This window comes from Microcebus murinus, chromosome 23, assembly GCF_040939455.1.
Source record: "Microcebus murinus isolate Inina chromosome 23, M.murinus_Inina_mat1.0, whole genome shotgun sequence".
Taxonomy (NCBI): domain Eukaryota; kingdom Metazoa; phylum Chordata; class Mammalia; order Primates; family Cheirogaleidae; genus Microcebus; species Microcebus murinus.
In genome coordinates this window covers 22,642,375-22,662,585 of record NC_134126.1, presented here as the reverse complement: position 1 = coordinate 22,662,585, position 20,211 = coordinate 22,642,375, and the positions used below count along the sequence as shown (strand labels likewise).

Here is a 20,211-nt window from a genome sequence, read left to right as displayed (position 1 = left end):
TAAAGTAGGTAAGACTGCCCTCTCTTCTCTGGGTATTGCCAAGGCTGATTGCAGAGCAGAGAGGAGGATGAGAGGTACAGTGGAATGAAGTCAGGATATGTCCTCTTCTGAGAAATAAGTCATAGTGGAGGCATTTTTCAGAGGGTGACATTAATGAGTTACAGAAAACTCATTAATGGCTGCACAACTAGAAATAGAGATGGCTAGAGCTATCAAAATGTCACACTAGATAAATTAATACTCAGAATATGAATTCTGAGCTATAGCAGAGAGACTTAGAATTATCTGAAAATTGTTCTTCAACTCCCTGAGCAGGAGAGTGGCCATTTCAGTTGTCTGGTCTGGGATGGCCAGACTAGATGAGGAAACAAGTTGGAGCCAGGATTATGACAGAAGAAAAATCCAGAACAGACCGGAACAGAAACATTTTACTTCAACACACCTAGATAAGGCCTTCATTAGTTTCTAGAGGGCAGGAATCAGAAGTTAATCCCATCACAAGAGCATAGCACTTGTGCTTTGTTAAATTTCAATTTAAAAAATCTTTCCAGGCCAGACATAGTGGCTCATACCTGTAATCCTAGCACTTCAGGTGGCTGAGGCAGGAGGATCACTTCAGGTCAGGAGTTTGAGACCAGCCTGAGCATCGTAGAGAGATCTCATTTCTACAAAAAAGTAGAAACAATTAGCCAAGGGTGGTGGGGCACACCTGTAGTCCCATTACTCGGGAGCTTGAGGCAAGAGGATCACTTGAGCCCAGGAATTTGAGGCTGCAGTGAGCTATGATAATGCTACTGTACTCTAGCTGGGCAATAGAGCAAGGCCCTGAGAAAGATCTCACCACCATGAAATCAGCACACCAAGCCATTCATGAGGGATCTGCCCACAACACCCAAACACCCCTCATTAGGCCCCACCTCCCACACTGAGGATCAGATTTCAACATGAGCTTTGGTGTGGACAAACTCAAACCATAGCAGTTCTTATAAAAACAGGATTTGGCAAAACTTAGATTGCAAGGCTGAAAATTAAGGTTGGAAATCCAGTCTGAAGTATCTTTCAACTCCCACACATGTTCTTATACTTCACTCTCAACCCCCAAATTCTGGAGAATGTTTCTATACAACCTACCACCTCTCTCAATAAAAATATCCCGGGTTGTCATGGTGACATAATGTTTTTCCCCTGCAGAACTTTGTAGTCTGGTCCGGTAGTTTCCTAATTCTTTATGGTTGTGGAACCTTTCCTTTCTTTTTTGGGACTCATTTTTGGTTTCTCTTATAATATCCAGCCTGATATTATATCTGGACTTGATAAAGTAGTAGCACAGTATAGATGTAATTTGGAGCAGGGAGGAATTAATTAACAGTTTTAACAATTATCCATAAATCAGTCTATAAAGCTGATGAAGTTCTCCATGAGTTCTGCAGTGGTCTTTGATGAAAACATCATAGCATTCAGCCCTTGCTAGAATTTCTTTCCCTAATTAGACTAAATTAAAAACTCTCAATGCCCAGGCTTTTTAAAAAGTAAAAGGGGGTGGATGTGGTGGCTCATACCTATAGCACTTTGGGAGGCTTGCTCATTTTTAAGGGAGGAGTGCTTGAGGCCAGGAGTTGGAGACCAGCCTGAGCAAGACCCTGTCTCTATAGAAAATTAGCCAGCCATGATGGCATGTGCCTGTAGTCCCAGCTACTTGGGACACCAAGGCAGGAGGATCACTTGAGCCCAGGAGTTAGAGGTTGCAGTGAGCTATGATGAGGGGGCACTGGCACTCTAGCCTGGCCACACAGTGAGACCCTGTCTCAAAAAAAAAAAAAAAAAAAAAAAGCAAGCAAGTAGCACAATTATAGAAATTTTGTAGCCAGGATACAAAATTCAGGTTTGCCCTTCTCTTTTCTACATCCCTAAACCCTTTTTATTTCCATCTCTCAGACCCAGAACAGGCTTTTTAGATTTGTGAGGACCTATAGTACAGAGACCTGTGGATGTTCAGCAGGGATTCCTTAGGCCCAAGAGAGGATGAAGAAGCTCAGTGATGGAATATCAGAGGAGAAATGAGAAAGCTGCATGTAAAAAAGAGCACAAATGCTTTCTGAGGTTGCCTGATACCTGTTTGAGGACAGAAACCATGTCTTTTGGTTGTTAAATAGTGCATAAATGAATGGCTCTTTGGTGGGGACTTTACCATGTATTCTGACTCTGCCCATGCCAAAACTAGACATTTATCTAGAAGTAGTGAATGTCCTTTATGATGGCTAACATCAAGGTGGAAGGTATGTATTTTTATTCCCTTTAATGAATATTTTGTTAATTGATATCTAAACCTGGGATGTCTGGAATACTGGAGGTCAAAAAAGGATTTAAGGGAATCTTTGAGCAATTACAAAATTTTAAAAAATAGAATAAAAATTGAAAAAAAGTTTACAAAAAGGAAGCAAAGGTTCACCAAAACCTCAAGTGTCTTTGTTTTTGACTGATATCGTATGGACTTAATATGATAACATTTGTTATTTTATTTGGGTCAGTAGCTGAGATCAGTAGTTATATGTCACTGACTTTGATTGGAAAGACAAAAAAATAAATAATGATGACTTAACACTGGACAATAGTAGAACAGCAGATTTTGTAAGGTGGGACCAAGGAAACAGAACAACAGAAAGAAACTGTTAACATCTGGTTATTCCAGGTTACTTTTTTGTAAGGGTTAAAGGGACTTCTTTATTATGCTGATTCAGATAATCTGGACTCTCCTGTTTTCAGCATTATAGGTGTGAGCCACTGCGTGGCCAGTTTTCAGTCTTAACTGGATATATATGTAAGGATGTAGGCAAGGTGAATCAAGCCACAACTGACAATGAGGGGAAGGAGAAAGAAAGGAGAAAAAGAAGACATACAAATAGTGTCTTTCACATCCTTTTCTGTGGGGAACCTGTGGCCTTCTAGGTCCTTAAGAGCAGGCTTTTCACTGAATCAGACTTTTACAGAGCAAACACTTTTATTAAAGGGGTGCAGCAGAAAAAGATGAAGCTGTTCTTGCCTCCTTTGGTGCTTAAAAAAGAACAATCTTGAAATCAGAAGGCCACAGGTTCCCCACCCTCACATGAGTTCATTATCGTACTTACCACAATATATTTTAATTGTATCTTCTTTATTTTTCTTAAAGAACCATCTTTAGGTTCTGAGAGCAGGGATTATCTTTGTAACACCAATGCCTAATTAGCATGATGTCTGTCACACAGTAGGTGGTGAATTCAGGTTTAATGAATGAATGACAGACAGATTTAGGCTTATGTAGGCTGAGAAGAAGGAGCCAGTGGTGGGAAAGATTAAATATACAGAAAGGAGAGTCCAGATGTCATTGATGGAACAATGTCTTTAGGTCTGTCAAAGAGCATGAGATTCTACACACAAGTGGAGTGATTAGTCTTAAAAATAAGGAAGGGACATGTGCACGTCTCAAATTGGCATGGAAATGTGAAACGATGAAAGAATTGGTACTAAGCACTGTGGCTTTTTTTTCCTCTTCTTTTTTCCCTGTAAAGAAGGAGGGGGCAAGGGGGGTGGCACAAAGAGAGTAGGGAAGCAAGAGGAAGAGGAACAGAGAATTGAAGAGTACGGCATATTTTGGGGAATGAGAAAGAACCCTAATCACAAAAAGGTAAAGGAATTGCCAAACAGTGAATAGCAATCAGCTAAAAACTGGGAACTCTATCTTTGTAGTGGCTTGGAAAGGTCGTGTGATTTTTTTTTTCCTTCCCAGCCAGATGCAGGCTCCAGATTTTAGAATCTCAAGGGATTTTAAAAAGACTGATATAGGATTAGGGTCTTGCTGTGCAGATGTGTTATAGAACTGCTGTCCCCAACCCTCCGGCCGCAGACTGGTACCAGTCTGTGACCTGTTATGAACCCAGCTGCACAGAAGGTGAGCGGTGGGCTAGTGAGCTAAGCTTCATCTGTATTTACAGCTGCTCCCCATCGCTTGCATCACCACCTGAGCTTAGCCTCCTGTCGTATCAGCAGTGGCATTGGATTCTCATAGGAGCACGAACCCTACTGTAAACTATGCATGCCAGGGATCTAGGCTGTGCGTTCCTTAGGCGAATCTAATGCGTGATGATCTGAGGTGGAGCTGAGGCGGTGCTGCTAGCCTTGGGGAGTGGCTGCAAATACATATTATCATTAGCACAGAGGTTTGACTGCAAAATACATGTTATGCGCTTGACTTATCCTGAAACCCCCCTCTCACCCCATTCAGGGGAAAAATTATCTTCCTTGAAATCTGTACTGGTGCCAAAAAGGTTGGGGACAGCTGTATAGAGAGGTGTACAGTCGAAGGGGATTCATCTTAGAATGAAGGAAGGGATATGTCTGAGTGTTGAAATGTTGCCGTGGATGTTTAAAATATAAAGTGATAGGCCGTGAGTAGGTGAGGAAACAAGATGCTAGGCTGAGGTATCCCTCCATTCTTTCATGACTCCAAATTAAGTTTGTAGGACAACAGGGCGGGGCTGCAAGCTCTCACCGGCGAGTATAATAGTTCGCACAAAAGCTAGAAGGTAAAGGAGGTAGCGCACAAAAAGACTTAGTGGAAACGTCTCGGGTCTCCACAGTGACGGGGATGGCAGAGCGACCCCCTGCTCTTCACCCATGTGTCGGTCCCAGGCGTTCTAGTGGGGTGCGGAATCCATCGTGGGATGCGGGACGGCCTGACCCGGAAGCTTCTTTGCCGACCCGGAAGTAGAGCTGTGCGGCGGAGGCGCCGCCGTGGAGCCGCCGCCTCCTTGCCGCTTTGCAGCTGCGTGGGGAACCTGGACCGCGGCGGCGCCGAGTTGCCCTGATGATCCCCGGCGGGCTGCGGTGGCAGAGGCGCCGGGAGAATGACCTCTTCCCGGGAGCGGGGTGCCGACCTGGCCCGATTCTATACTGTCACCGAGCCCCAGCGACACCCGAGGGGCTACACTGTGTATAAAGTCACCGCCAGGGTGAGTGCCGGTGTCGGGCGTGGGTAGGAGTCTGTATTGGGACCTGAAGGTCTGGGGTGGAGACTCTGGTGTGGCGGTCCCTGACCCTGGGTCAGAGCCAGGGGTGGAACTGGGTGCGCCTAGTGTCGGGACACGCGTCTGAGGTAGGGACCTCAGGAAGGCTAGGGTACTGGCTGTGTGTGGAATGCCCAGGGCTCCACTGGAGTAGGTCGCGGTAGAGTCCTCATTCTCGGGTGGGGCAGTGGGTGATGGTTTAAAATTGATGACTCAGCCCCCAACCCATTTGGACTTTTCAGAGTTCCAAATTTGCAGAAGTGGTTATGCTTGCGCCAGAGGATAATGCAGACTTAAAGATGTTAATTTATGTATTATTTGGCTTATATAATAGAAAACATTTCTTCTCTTGACCTTTTTATTCAGCATCAGGTTTGCTCTGAGGAAGATAGATGCTTGGGAAAGATGGCATTAGTAGGCCACCAACCTAGAAAGCTCTAAATCTGGGCTGTGTTTTTTTGCCTCTTGAGTTTTTTATGGTTTTCATTAGGAGACATGAGAAAAATATGCTGAAGGTGTTTTGTGGGAATTGCCTTGAAGGCACATTTAAAACTTGAGAGACTCCTTTACATCAACTAACTGACCCGATTTTTAGTACCCACTTTGTTTATGTTTCATTGCTCTTGGCTTGGGTTTTTTTTTTTTTTTTTTTTTTTTTTTGAGACAGAGTCTCACTTTGTTGCCCGGGCTAGAGTGAGTGCCGTGGCGTCAGCCTAGCTCACAGCAACCTCAAACTCCTGGGCTCGAGTGATCCTTCTGCCTCAGCCTCCCGGGTAGCTGGGACTACAGGCATGCGCCACCATGCCCGGCTAATTTTTTATATATATGTCAGTTGGCCAATTAATTTCTTTCTATTTATAGTAGAGACGGGGTCTCGCTCAGGCTGGTTTTGAACTCCTGACCTTGAGCAATCCGCCCGCCTCGGCCTCCCAAGAGCTAGGATTACAGGCGTGAGCCACAGCGCCCGGCCTTGGCTTGGGTTTTAAAGAGTCTGCATCTCCCTTCTAGGAAATTAAGAATAATAAAATTAAATAAGTCTTTATGTAATGGATGTGTGTATGAATATGTGTGTATACTGGGCATTTTGTACACGTTACCCAATTTAATTCTCATTTTAATGATGAGAAAACAGATTCAAGGGAGTTTAGTAACTTGCCCAACTTAACATTGCAAGGCAGTAGCTGATCTGGGATATGAAACCAGTTCTGCCTAACTCCAGGTTACATAAAATGTTGAGAATTAACTATCATTTTAAAAGAAGAGAGGAACAGATTAAGTTGTAATAGTATAATATACATTTGCAGGATGTAGTAATCACATGTGATTGAGAGCTCAGGAAGTGGACCTTGAGAAGACCTTAAAGGTAAAGTAGATTTAGATCAGTATTTGGAGCATGAGAGTGGCACTTGGCGAATGGAAATGGCACACAATTCAGACAAATGTAAGAAGGTAGGATGGATGAGCAAGTTTGTTTAAAAGTAAAGAGAAGAACAGGCCTGGTTATTGCAAATTGCTGTACTGAGAATAGGAGGAAGTTTGCTGCTCCCTGTTTGCAAGTAAGGTGGTTAAATAGGTGGAGTGTTAGTTTCAGGTTGTGTAAGAAATTTTGTGATGTTAAGGGGCCCTTCTTATACCACTCTTGAAACCTTTCTATTCATTGGACCCTTCACATATCAAGGCTTAGTTTCCTAACAAATGAGTTTATGGAATCAGAACAGTTTTCCACATACGTAATATTCTTCTCACAGTTTCCTGTTTATCCCTTATTTTAAACACAAAAATTATATCGTATTAATCTGCTTACATGTATATATTCCTTAGTAGGTATAGAGCAGGTCTCTATCATTGGTATTTGTTTCCTCTTATGCCAACTGATAAGGCAGTAGGTGGCCCACAGTGCCTAAAAAACATTGTTGAATCCTTTCTTCTCCATTGTAGGCAGCACATCCAATAAATGTTTAGTTCTAGACACTAAATACTATGAGGGATAGAAGGCTGAATAAAGCATGGACCGTCCTTTCCAGGATTCTCATAGTAGAAGAGAGTTTACCATCTTTAAAGAAGTGTAGTATAAGACAGAAAATGTTAAGTGCCCTAAGACGGTAACTACAGAAAAGGGCTGTAGGAATTCAGAAGACATTACTTCTGGCTGAAGGGATCAGGGAATACATACTAATTAAGATGGTGAAAGGTGGAAAGAATCCAGAAAAGGAGAGGGCATCAAAGGTAGTATGCATACTAAATATTGCTGTGGTTATTTGAACTTGCATATTGCTTATAATGCCTTTTTTCTCCCTCTGATTAATGTTTATGTCTTCAATTATTGCTTATGTTACAGATTTTATTTAAAAAATTTAAGGTTTGAGGGTCAACATGGAGTATACTTTTAAAATAACTGTCCTTATAAAACAAGTAAAATATTTATTTTTTGAGAGTTATGGAGAAAAATATCTTTTCTCAGGAGAATTAACCAGGTAAGTAGTGCTCCCCTGAGAGAACATAATGAGATAAAAGTTAGGAATGTCTTCTGTATGTTTCCTACTACTGATTTAAGTCTAGCTTCAAGAAACAATCTCTATGTTTTTGATTCTTGGAGGGTTATTTCTGTAGGAGTAAAATTAGAATTATTGAAAGTACTAATGTTAAATTTTGGATAGCAAAAGAGATTTTTTTCATCTTCTTAAATCTCCTTTGTGCTTTTTTTTTTTTTTTTTTGCACTTCTAGAACCTGACTGGCAAGCTTAGATAATTTTGTAGCCCGTTACACAGTTACAAGCGTGTTAACAAATTCTTTAGTAAATTCTGTGTTACTTCTTAAGATTGTTTTTTTTAGAAATGGGGTGTCACTATGTTGCCCAGGCTGGATTTATACTCCTGGGCTCAAGGGAGCCTGCCATCTTAGCCTCCCGAGTAGCTGGGACTGCAGGTGCATACCATGCCTGCTGCTTCTTCATTTCTATCTAGGATAAGTACCTATGTTCAGAATTGGAATATTTTTTGTAAATTTCCTTTGATTCTTTAGTTGAAGGAGACATAGGTATAAAAGAACCATCAGCAGTGTTTTTGGTTGTTTTATCATGCTTAGTTTACAAAATTCTCATATTGTAATGTAGATTTCTCAGCAACATAAAGTGAATGGTAATTCTTGCCAGTATTCTTTCCTTAAGTATGAAATGCAAAAAGGTATGCTTTTATTCTTAACAGACAGTGCTGCCTTTTGACTTTATTTTGTTTATATTGAGGCATAATTTACATACAGTAAAATTTTCCAGACTAGTCGCAGTGTGGCTCATGCCTGTAATCCCAGCATTCTGGGAGGCTGAGGTGGGAGGATTATTTGAGGTCAGGAGTTCGAGACCAGCCTGAGCAACAGTGAGACCCCATCTCTACTAAGAATAGAAAAAAAAATTAGCTGGGCGTGGTGGTGCGCACCTGTAGTGTCAGCTCTTCTCGAGGTTAGGCAGGAGTCCTGCTTGAGCCCAGGAGTTTGAGGTTGCTGTGAGCTAGGCTGATGCCATGGCACTCACTTTAGCCTGGGCAACAAAGCGAGACTGTGGGGAAAACAAACAAACAAACAAACAAACAAAAACCTCTGCTAGCTTCAGACTAGATGACTTTGGGAAATACTATGTATCTTCCTTTTAGAGATTTACTGGATATATTAATGTATTAAAGGTTTAGGAATTCTGCCATAAATAACATTTCTTTCTTTAACAAAGGCAAACTGAGCTGATCATTAAGCCCTTCCTTTGAGAGCACTGATTTTAAAGAATGCTATTAATAGTATTCCATGCCACATGGTTTGTGAAGCCCTGCTTTAGGGTAATAATTTTCAAGATGACAGTGATAAAATTCTCGATAGCTAGAGGCTTTTCAAGGTACACATAATACTTAAGCTGGATGCTATGGTATATGATTATAGTTCCAACTACTGGAGAGGCTGAGGTGGGTGATTGCTTGAACTCAGGAGTTTGAGTCCAGCCTCGGCAACATAGAGATACCCTGTCTCTATGGAATAAATAAAATAAAATAAATAAATGTTAAAGATACTTACTGAGGCAGTGGTAATTAATGCTTCTAGTGGAAGCTATGAACTTTAAATCAAAGGAATCATTGCTTTAAATTCTAACTTTTGTAGAATTTATTGGTTTAGTTTTATGATGAACTATTGAAATTCACCTAGAAAAAAATTACTAAGTGCTAGCAATCTGTATCAGAGTGAATTCAGAGTATTTTTGTTTTAGAGCTGTTATTTATTGAGATAATTGCAACATACTTTTAAAAGTTGTAAAAAATCTGGGTCTGAGGGCTCAATTTTATTAATTTCCAATATGATCATATTTTCCCCTCATATTTCTGATTGATATTCTTATTTTTCATCAACTTTTCAGTCACTCTGAAGAAAATTACACCTAAAAACTTGTTAATGGACATTTGGATTAAACTCACATGTTCTTATCATTTTACATTTTTGGTTTCTATTTCATAAGGTACAATCTTAAAATATTTAAATGAGATTATACATATGGGAATACTGAATCCCTAATAATGGGGTGCCATGTGGTTGAACTTGGTAATGTATTTGGGATGTGATTGTATTTTTATAACACAGTGGCATAGGAATCAGACCCAGTGTATTCTCCATTGTACTGCAGTACCTGGCAGCATGTAGGCACTAGTATTTGTCGCATGAATACATAAAATAAATAAAAACCTAACGGTGACTGGGTTTTATGGAAATAAGTAAACTTAATTATTGCTGAAAATACAACACAGAAATAGAAGGAAGCAGTATAGTGCAGTGGAAAGAGCACTAGAACAAGAGTCAGAAAATCCAAGTTCTAATTCTAAATCTGAAGGTGAATAAACAGTGTGACTTTAGGTAAGTCTTTGGATCACCTTGTTTTCTTGTCCATAAAAGGGGAAGTCATAAAAACCATCCTGCCTAATTCACACTTTGTTGAGAGAATAAAATGAATCATTAATATAAAATGCTTTGCAAATGTAAATGTACAAAATCAATGTGTTTTTCCTCCATGCCTTGTACAGTGCCTTGAACAGTATTAGACAGCACAGGTATAGATTCTCTCTTAATGATAAAAAGGAGGCTAAAAAAATAGAGACTAAGACTGATTCTTGGAGTGTTCACAGAGGGTTGAGGGGTTGAGGGAGGAAGAGAAGTGAAAGACAAAAGAGGAAAAAGGAGAATCAGGAAAATATATCCCTTTGCTTTCCAGACATGATTTTCAAATACTGTGGAAGTAATTATACAAATGTGAAATCTTAAATTTTGATAATGATTAGAGATTTCTGTGTATGTTTTGTTTTAGGTTGTTTCACGAAGAAATCCAGAGGACGTCCAGGAGGTAACATGTTTATATGAAAATTTTATTTTGTATATCTGATAAGCATTTAGTTAAATGCTTTATTGAGGAAACTGCCTGAATTATTTATTTGTATGTCAAACTTTGTATGTTTGTGTGGAAATTGCTTTTACCTCACAAAACAGTAGCTGGAGTGCCTTTTTCAGACCTACTAAATAGATATTAAATTTTAGTTGGTGTTATATAAATAAGAATTTGAGGAATTATTGTATTGTTTAATAAGTGATAATTATTATAGTAATGAGTACTCATAAGATTTAAATATTAGTTAAGGGCCCTCTAGTAACCTACTTAAAAATCATGATGACTGTGTAATAAAAAGTATTTGTAAATAGTATTAAAGGTTATAATAATAAATTATGGTTCTTTACCTACTTTCACTTTTATATGAATTGACATGTTGACATCTTGGAAAACTGGTTTAGGTATAGATGTTTCTTTTTTACTTTTTAGTTTAGTAGTTCTTTTGCAGACTCTTCTTTGCATTATTTTCCTTTTTTTTCTTTCCTTCTTTGTAAAATAATATCAGCTTGTTAACGTCTTTCTTTAAAATTGTGGGATTATCTGTTTGTATTTTCTCTGTGCTTGTTATGTATCTTCAGGAATCCTTACTGAGGAGATTGCTTCTTTTAATATTTCTTGATTTAGTTTTGTTTTGTACCTTGCTCATTTTCAGTAAGACCAGAAGGACATATATTGGGGATTTTTTTCCTCACTAAAGTATTTAAAACAGATGCTATAAATTCATGGTCCTGATTCTGCAAGTGTTCCTCCCCCCCCCCAATTTAATATGAATGTCTTTGGGTGTGGGTATGTACTTTCAATTTAGCCACAGGTCCCACTACTGAACATACCTGGCTTGATTCATACATTAAGCTGATTGTTTGGTACTGATTGGTTTGAGTGTGTGACCTCAGGTTTAGATAATACCTAAATTTTATACATTGCCATTTCTTGCCATGTCTGATCTGGTATTTGTTTTTGTCCTGTGCGTATTAATAAAAAGTTTAGTAAAAGATAATAAAATGATTTTATACTCTTCCTTATGGGTTTTTAAGACCTCTTCCCCTCCACCTCAGTAATCAGGAAGAATATTGTAATATTGTTATTTTGGAAGGAAAGGATATATATGCTAGCAAAAGTAATTTGCATTATCAATTAATTAAATTACTGTACTTTCTCTACTTAAGTGTCAATTGATTAGTATGAACTATTCTTTAGAATTCTACTAATTATGTTGAATTAATAGTCAATACCAGGCTATTTTGCTTTTTAAAGTTACAACTCTGTTAAAAGTTGAAAATGGGTTGCATTTCCTTTGAATGTGTTGTCTGATTGCTGTGCTGTAGTTTGTAGCTTGATGTTCCCATTTTCCAGGGAGAATCCTGAACCAACCTATCCATGAACATACTTTCTGCCATTTCCTTAATCCTTTTTTGGGGAAAACTCTTTTATAATAACAACTGTTGGTGAACCATTCATCAGAAAACTCTTGTAAGTGTCTTTTAGTTAGACAATTGCATGGTCCTTTTTTAGAAATGGTATATTAAAAAAAAATCATCTATCTAGTTGGCATCTTAAAATACAGATAACCTTGAAATTATAACAGTATTTTTTTTAATTTGCCACTTATTTAAACATTGGAATTCTCATTTAGGAGAGGAATTCACCACTTAGTTTTCCCTTCCTTTCCTTTCCCTTTCTCTCCCTATTAACTTCTAGTATACTTCTCGTATAGTTACTGCTTTAGAATATAGTCAGGCTTCACAGGGGCTTTTGAGGACTAGATGTACTGTTAGTTGAACCACATATAGGGCTAATAACATGCTATCCTAATAAAACTGGGGAAATTTTATTGTTTTGTTGTTTTTCATATATATGAAAAAATATATTTGGAATATATGAAATATGAAAATATATATATTGGCACATGCCACCAGATATCAGTGTTTTCTTCCTAAAAATGCTAAAAAGAATACTCATCTGGAGTAAGTTATTTAAAATTATCTAGGATAGCTTTTTTTTTTTTTAATCTTTAAAAAATTTCTTCTGAATTTTTATTTGTTAAAAAGAGCCTGGATGAATCTGCAGGGGACAGCAACAGTTAATCTGTGGCCTCTTAATTAGTGGATTCTGTAGAACATGAGCACCCTGCAGAAGAGTGAAGAAGACATGGTATTGCTACCCCTCCCCCTTTAAAAAAAAGTGACCTAAAGCTGTTTCTCTATAGATAGCATATTTCACTGGTGAAATTTGTGAAGTACAAGAACTGAAGTAGTATGATAGTGATGTTGGTTGTAAGAAAAGATAATCCAGCAAGTTTTAAATACTATATGAGAGTAAAAATGGACAAGGTTAATTCAATTGTGTGATTTTGTAAAATACAGTTATCTAAAACTTTTTGGTGTTATTAAGTGTAATTATCTGCAAAAGAAACATTTATTATATGTAAATAATATTTAAGGGAATATTTTTAATGAAAATTAAGCTTTTATTAAATTTGTAGTCTCTGTGTGATTGTCACTGAATTAATATTTCATTGAGAAATTTTCTTTGGAGTTACTTTAATGAATAAGAAATTTATGCAGGTTTGGCTTAATAAAAAAATAGGCGTTAAACTACTGTTTTTTTCTAATATGAATTACTGAACACTTACTATAGAAAGTAATTTTTGCTTGTGTCTTTGAGGACTTTGTGTAGCCCAAATATAAACATGAGTATTTGCTCTTGTAGTAGAAGTGTACTTTTGTTCACTTTTCCATTTTGACGATTTCTGGAAACTTCAAAGCTTAAAAGGAGTAAGAAGAAAAGGAGGCAGTGGATGTACATTTTGTGGTACTCTTAGGTATTTTGATTCTGTAGCCCTAATGTTGAGAGTAGGGAATGTATAAGTGGCTCAATTAGGGCATGGGGAAGAAACACAGATTCTTACCTTAGGATTTTAATTCTTACTCTGACTACTACTTTATATACTATGGTATTTTAATCATTATTGTTAAATTTTGCCCCTTAAGTTCCTCTTGTATTTTTTAAAAATGAGGCTGGGCATGGTGGCTCACTTGGGAGGCTGAGGCAGGAGGATCACTTGAGCCCCAGGAATTTGAGGCAACAGTGAGCTATGATTGGTTCACTGCACTGCAGCCTGGGCAACAATGTGACAGCCTATCTCTAATAGATAAAATAAAAATGACCTTAACGAGATTAAAAATTATATCTGCAAATTTGTTTCTTTGAGCTATAATCTTTTGAATAGCTCTCATGGTTTTAACCTTATGTAATATCCAGTTCATAATGGCATTTATCTTATAAAAGATATTACTTTAGGCTCATCACCTATTTCCCCCTTAATCCCTTGGCAATGTAGGACCACCATAATTTGATATATTTTTAAAATATAAAAATGACATTTTTTTTCTCATGACAGAATTATGTTCATGTATCAAAATTAGAAACTAGAGAGAAGCACAAAATATAAAAATTAAAATCGCCTGTAACCTGAGACCTTTACGTTTCAGGTATTCGCCTGACTGCATCAGTGAGTTCCTCTTGCTCTTTTATTGGAACTATTGGTTCTGTGCTATTAGCATGAGTCTCATTCACTTCTGTTTTAAAATAAAATCTCTTCTTCCATCTCAGTGACCCATCTCACCGCATAAACTTCTCAAACACTTTGTACTTAGTTTTCTCTTCCTTACTTCTCCCTAGTCCTTCAGGTGTTAAGGGTTCCCTATCATTTTGTTGTTAGGTTCCTTATCCTCTTAGAAATGCTGAAAAACCTTTTCTGAATGATTACCACCTATCTGCTGATGACTCTCACATTAATAAATCTTGCTTAGTTCTTGCTCTTAAACCTGAAACCTGTCTATCTTATTGAACACTTCCAATTAGATGCCTCATAAGCACCAAAATTAACCCTTTGCACTCGCTTTTTTCTCTATTCCTTTATTCTTCTCACGATTTAATTTTTTAAATACCCCAGATTTTACAAAGTGCGGCAGTAGAATAAAAAACTGGAGTTTCTTTTCATACAAACTTATTTATTTGGATTTTTTTATATTTCAAATTATTGATACATTCAAAGAGTAATTTTAATCTCTGTAATTTTTGCTAACCATGTCGAGTCACACTGAAAATCCGAGTGCTAAGGATTAAATATGCTAAAATTGAACTTCTGTCTTACCTCAAAACTGCTGCTTCTTTCTCAGTCCTCACTGCAGGGAATGGCCCACCATTTACCCACTTGTAAAAGCCAAAATTCTAATTTTTTAAGTGGGAAAATATTGAACATTTATTATAGAAAATAACTTTTGCTGAAGCGACTTCCCACAATATGGGAGAAAATATTTACAAACTGCCATCTGAAAAGGTATTAATGACTAGAATATATATGGAGCTCCAACAACTCAATAGGAATAAGTCAAATTATTCAGTTAAAAGATGAGCAAAGGATCTGAATAGACATTTTTCAAAAGAAGACATACAAATGGCCAATAGGTATATGAAAAATGCTCAACATCATTAGTCATCAGAGAAAGGCAAATCAAAACTATAATGAAATATCATCTCACCTCAGTTAAAATGACTTTTAACATGAAGACAGGCAATAATAAATGCTGGTGAGGATGTGGAAAAGGGGGGATCCTCCTACTGCTGGTGGGAATGTAAATTAGTGCTACCACTATGGAGGACAGTATGGAGGTTCCTCAAAAAACTAACAGTGGAACTACCATATGACTCAGCAATTCCATTGCTGGATATATATACAAAAGAAGAGAAATTAGTATGTTGAAAAGATATCTGCACTCCCATGTTTATTGTAGCGCTATTCACATTAGCCAAGATTTGGAGTTAACCTAAGTGTCCATCAACAGATGAATGGATAAAAAAATTGTGGTACACAATGGAGTATTAGTTAGCCACACACACAAAAAATGAAATCCTGCAGCAACATGGGTGGAACTGGAGAACATCATGTTAAGTAAAATAGGACAAGCACAGAAAGACAAATCTTGTGTGTTCTCATTCATATATGGGAGCTAAATATTAAAAACAATTGATCTCGTGGAGGCAGAGAGTACAATGATGGTTACCAGAGGCTGGGAAGGGTAGTGGGGAGAGAGGATAAAGTGGGGATGGTTAATATGTGTAAAAAATAGATAATTAGAATGAACGATATTTGATAGCACAACAAAGGACTGTATTCGACTATGAGTTAGGGTATACTTTAAAATACCTCAAAGAGTGGAATTGGAATGTTCCTAACACAAAGAAATGCTAAATGCCTGAGGTGATGGATACCTCAGTTACCCTGATTTAATTCACATGGTATGCCTGTATCAAAATAGCACGTGTACCCTATAAAGATATACAACCATCATGTACCCATAATAAGTAAAAAGAAAAGAAAAAAGAAAAGAAAAATACTTTTGCATTTGGCATTTCTCTCTCTCTCCTTTCAGAAACGTCACACCCAGCAACCCCTGTTTACTTTTTGTTTTGTCATTCTAATGACTACCTCGCTTCTGGACTCTTACCTAAGATAATACTTTCTGTCAAGCCTTCTCAGATATCTGAGGCAATTTAGGTGCTCCTTTCATAACACTCTTGGACTGCCCCTCTCAGCATTTATCAAGCTGTCTTATGATGTATTTGTATTGGCTTATTCCTAATTAGACTGTGAACTCTTTGAAGGCAGGGACTGTTTCTCATCTCTTCATACTTTGTGACTGTATGATACCCAGGACCAAATAGGGGCATGAAAATATTTTGTTTTGGTGACTATTTTTGTTTTTGAGTAAATGAATAAAAGGGAAACATCAGGAAGAAGCAGTGTTTAAAAATTAATTGATCTTATAGTCTGCCTAGTCTCTTAGGATTATGATTATATTAAAAATAAAACTTATTAATCACGGTAGAATTTTTGGTAGTACAACAGAGTTTAGTGAAGAATTTCATTTTGCAAGTCTCTTAAATCATGCCTGGTTACCTGCCAGGTAATGAGCTAGTATTTTTTAGCATTATAGTCTGTTATACATGAAAAACTTCAGAGTTTGTTAGAATTGAGGTGATTAGGCTTTTCAGGTCCCAGTATACCAAGTAATGGAATTGAAAACTCAGTTTTATTCTATTTTGTGAAGACCGAGGGGCTGAAACAGTGATATCAAATCTTTTTTCTTTACAAAGTGGTTGTTTTCTAACTTAATCTGAGTAAGATTAAACAATAATTTAGACTAATGAAGGTAAACTCACTTTATATGTTGTCTAATCTAGATGATTGTTATTTTGTTTTTTGAAATATACTAGTTTTAATGATACTCTGATGAGGATTCACCTAGTCCTCAGAAATCTTATTACTAGTTTAAATTAAGATTTATGAAATACAAAAGTTCATGTTAATTTCTTGCTATGCAGCCATTTCTTCAGTGTTACTTAGTTTATTTTTTTAGGCAAATGCTGAGTATGTCCTTTTGTTTAAAAATTGCCTAAATTATTTTATGTTTATAAACATTTTTTTTGGAGACAGAATATATGTTTTGACATCTAGCTAATTTCTAGACCGATGGTAATTGATTTTGGAAGAAATTAAGTGACATTTTATATAATACAGATCTTTTTTGTACCAGGTTGACTATTTTTCTGGTGTGAATAAAACCATACTTGTTTAAAATGAAATTTAAAAACCCAAACAGAGCAGTTTGAGGAAGAATTGCTGCTTTATGTTTTTAAAGCAAATATTATTCATTAATTTCAGACAGTTAGCCATATTGGTTAGGACATCATTGTTAGCCTTTACATGACAATTTTGAACACTTTAATAAAAATATTATTTGTTGTTCAGATATCTGAACCTAAATGATTTTGCTGTGAGATACACATTTAATATTTTTCTCTCTTTAGATAATCGTATGGAAGAGATACAGTGATTTTAAGAAACTACACAAAGAACTGTGGCAAATTCACAAAAACTTATTCCGACATTCAGAATTGTTTCCTCCCTTTGCTAAAGGAATAGTGTTTGGTAAGTGCTTGTTTTGAAATTGGAATTTAAAAAAAGTGATGATTAGCTAATTATGTGTATATGCTGAACCCTGACATTAATTCACTATTAAGTCAGAAGGCCTTTTTCTTATTAAGATAATTCATATCAGGCAGCAAGCACTCAAAATTGTTTTTTCATGTTCTTGGTATAGTTTCATTTACTCAGACTACATTTTACTCTTCCTTTCCATGATACAACAACAACTTCCATTCCAACCAAACAAAACCTGTAGAAACATAGGAAAAGACAATGTTTAATTATTCTAGTTCTGAAATTCTTTTTTTTTTTTTAATAAGTCTCTATTTTGTGTGTTTTTGTGACCCCTTTCTTATAGTATACATTGTTGTGGTTGGAGGCATCTTGTCCAAATATGGACATTTTGGAATGGTACTCTGGGTATATTATTGATTGTGTTACAACTGTTAGATTTCTAGTGTTTCTGAGACCAGTCAAATGAAAAAATATTTGATAGAATTTTATTTATTTTTTGTTTTTGATAGGATTTTATATATTTGATGTAGAAAAGGTGGAAAATATAGGAAAACAAGCAAAAAATAATAACAGTGATAACAACAACAATAACTAAAAAACACTCGGGATAAACATGGTTACATGATTGAGACTAAGGTGGTCCTACCAATCTTTTTTTCCAGTGTGTTTTATATATATATATATATATATATATATATATATATACATACATACACATTAACTTTAATTTAAAAAATGTTATATTACCTATATAGTTTTGTAAGTTGCCTTTTTAAATAGCAGTTTATTGGGAATACTTTGCTATGTGAATAAATATTCTTCTAGAACTGTGCAGTAGTCCCTGGTACCAAAAAGGTTGAGATAGCGAACATGTTTATACAGTCCTCTATTCATTTACAAACCTGCATATGTACATGTATATGTGCACATATATTTGTATATAAACATAACATATACATATTTTAGAATTCATGATATCTTTTATAAAACAAATTTTCATATATTCAGTTTTTATATGTTCAATTGTATCTTTAGTTTTCTCTCCACCGTTCTCTTCCCCCAATTTGGGTTTTTGGTCTTGATTAGAAATGTTTACCAAAATCCTACATTTTTCTTACAAGATGATTATTATAGTTTTAAAAATTTTTTGAAATAATCCATGAGGAATTTATATTTGAATGGGGTGTCGGATGATGCTTTATCTTACTTTGTTTTTTTTTTTTTTTTTTTTGTAGGTAGATAGACCTCTAAGATCTCTTATTAGGTAGTCTATCTTTTCCCCAGTGAAGTGGACTTAACTATCTTTGTTATGTATTAACTTTCATTTAAGTTGCCGTTAATTAAGGATTTTCTCTTCTGTGACATTTATTTTTCTGTTCTTATATAAATTACACCTTTATATTCTTATATAAATTATTCTTATACCATGTTGATTTTTGTGCAGTGGCTTTATAAGAGTATGTTCTGATAACTAATACCAGCTGTATTTCTCCTCAATATTGGGGAAATTGTTGCCTTTCAAGATCAGCTTGGAATTCCTGGGGCTCTTACATTGGTAATTGTTGGTTCTAAGAAGCTGTGCCAGTTACCTATTTATTGCCTCTTAGCTTTAAGTCCCTTTTTTCATTTCCTACTCTACATTATGGGTTGGACTCTTTTAGCACTTTTTTTTTATAGTGATTACACTATTAACTTTGGCTATAGAGGGCACTGGAGGGGTGTTGCAGGAGGGTAGGGGTTTGGCTTTCTCCTTCCATTGTGCTATGAATTTTTTTTTTTTTGCTTCTGTTGTATTGTTGCCAGAGGCATTCCTGCTTTGGCCACACAGCAGAGCACAGTTTCTGTATAAGCTTATAGTCCCAGCCAGTTTGGTGACCACCTAGCTAAGGACACCAAAGCACCACAGGCCTGTTAGAGAGTGGGTTTCTAACTCTCTGTATCTCCTTCTGTGTATGTGGACTTCCTCTGTGTCTGCCCCTCAGCTTTGCCTTGCCAGCACCCCGCAGTTGTTTCCTGTTTCCCTACCCCTGCAATGTGGACACTAGATTCCAGGCCTGGTTGCCCTGCTGGTGAGCTGGCTCCTGATACCCGTTCTTCTTCATGTCTGTCTGCCTGCCTTAACCCCAGAAAGTTGTTTTCCTATGGGCTTCCCAGTGCATACTATGTGTACCCCAGGCCTCGTGTTACCTTGCTTGTGAGTATATTTCTCACATCATGACTTTCTCTTTGCCTCCTTGGCCTGCTTGAACTCTGGAGGGATCTTTCCTGCTTTTTTGGCAATTGTGGACCAGCTCTGGCCCAGGAACCCAGCAAACTTCTTCCCTATCCAATGGTTGCAACCACACCTTTTCCATGAAGATCTGAATCCTAGCCTTGGGGAAGAGCCCCCCTTCCAAGTTGTTCCTTTCTTGTGTATTCTCTCTCTCACCCTAGGATATTCTTCAGAGTTCTCTTCCACCTTTCTGTGACTCTGCTATTATGTTTAATAATTTTTTATGTTAAACTTTCCCTGTTCAAATTACTCTGTGGTTTTGGTCTCTTGATTGAACTTTGTTGGTATTCTTTTTGATTTAGGAAGAATTCTGAATAATCTGAAATGATTCTAAATGACCTGTCTCCATTGACTTGTAGTCTATGGAATAGGGATTTCTCCAGGATGATTGCAGGACTGTAGTAACTCACTGAAATTGATACTTGCTTTCTGCATGTTTCACAACTCCTTGAGATTTGGGGACAGGATGCAGAGAATCATAATATG

General features: G+C 36.9%; 1 protein-coding gene across 4 annotated transcripts in view; it reads left to right on the top strand.

The window, feature by feature from the left end:
- The first annotated feature begins 4,734 nt into the window (after positions 1–4,734).
- Positions 4,735–20,211, top strand: part of RPS6KC1 (ribosomal protein S6 kinase C1) — a 139,058-nt gene continuing 123,581 nt past the window's right edge. For all 4 annotated transcript variants that reach the window (XM_012781623.2, XM_012781622.2, XM_075997058.1 and 1 more), the window contains exons 1-3: positions 4,735–4,985; positions 10,370–10,405; positions 17,321–17,441. In XM_012781623.2, coding sequence (XP_012637077.2) covers positions 4,881–4,985; positions 10,370–10,405; positions 17,321–17,441 — 262 coding nt within the window. In that variant the 5' untranslated portion in view covers positions 4,735–4,880. The remainder of the gene's footprint in view (positions 4,986–10,369; positions 10,406–17,320; positions 17,442–20,211) is intronic.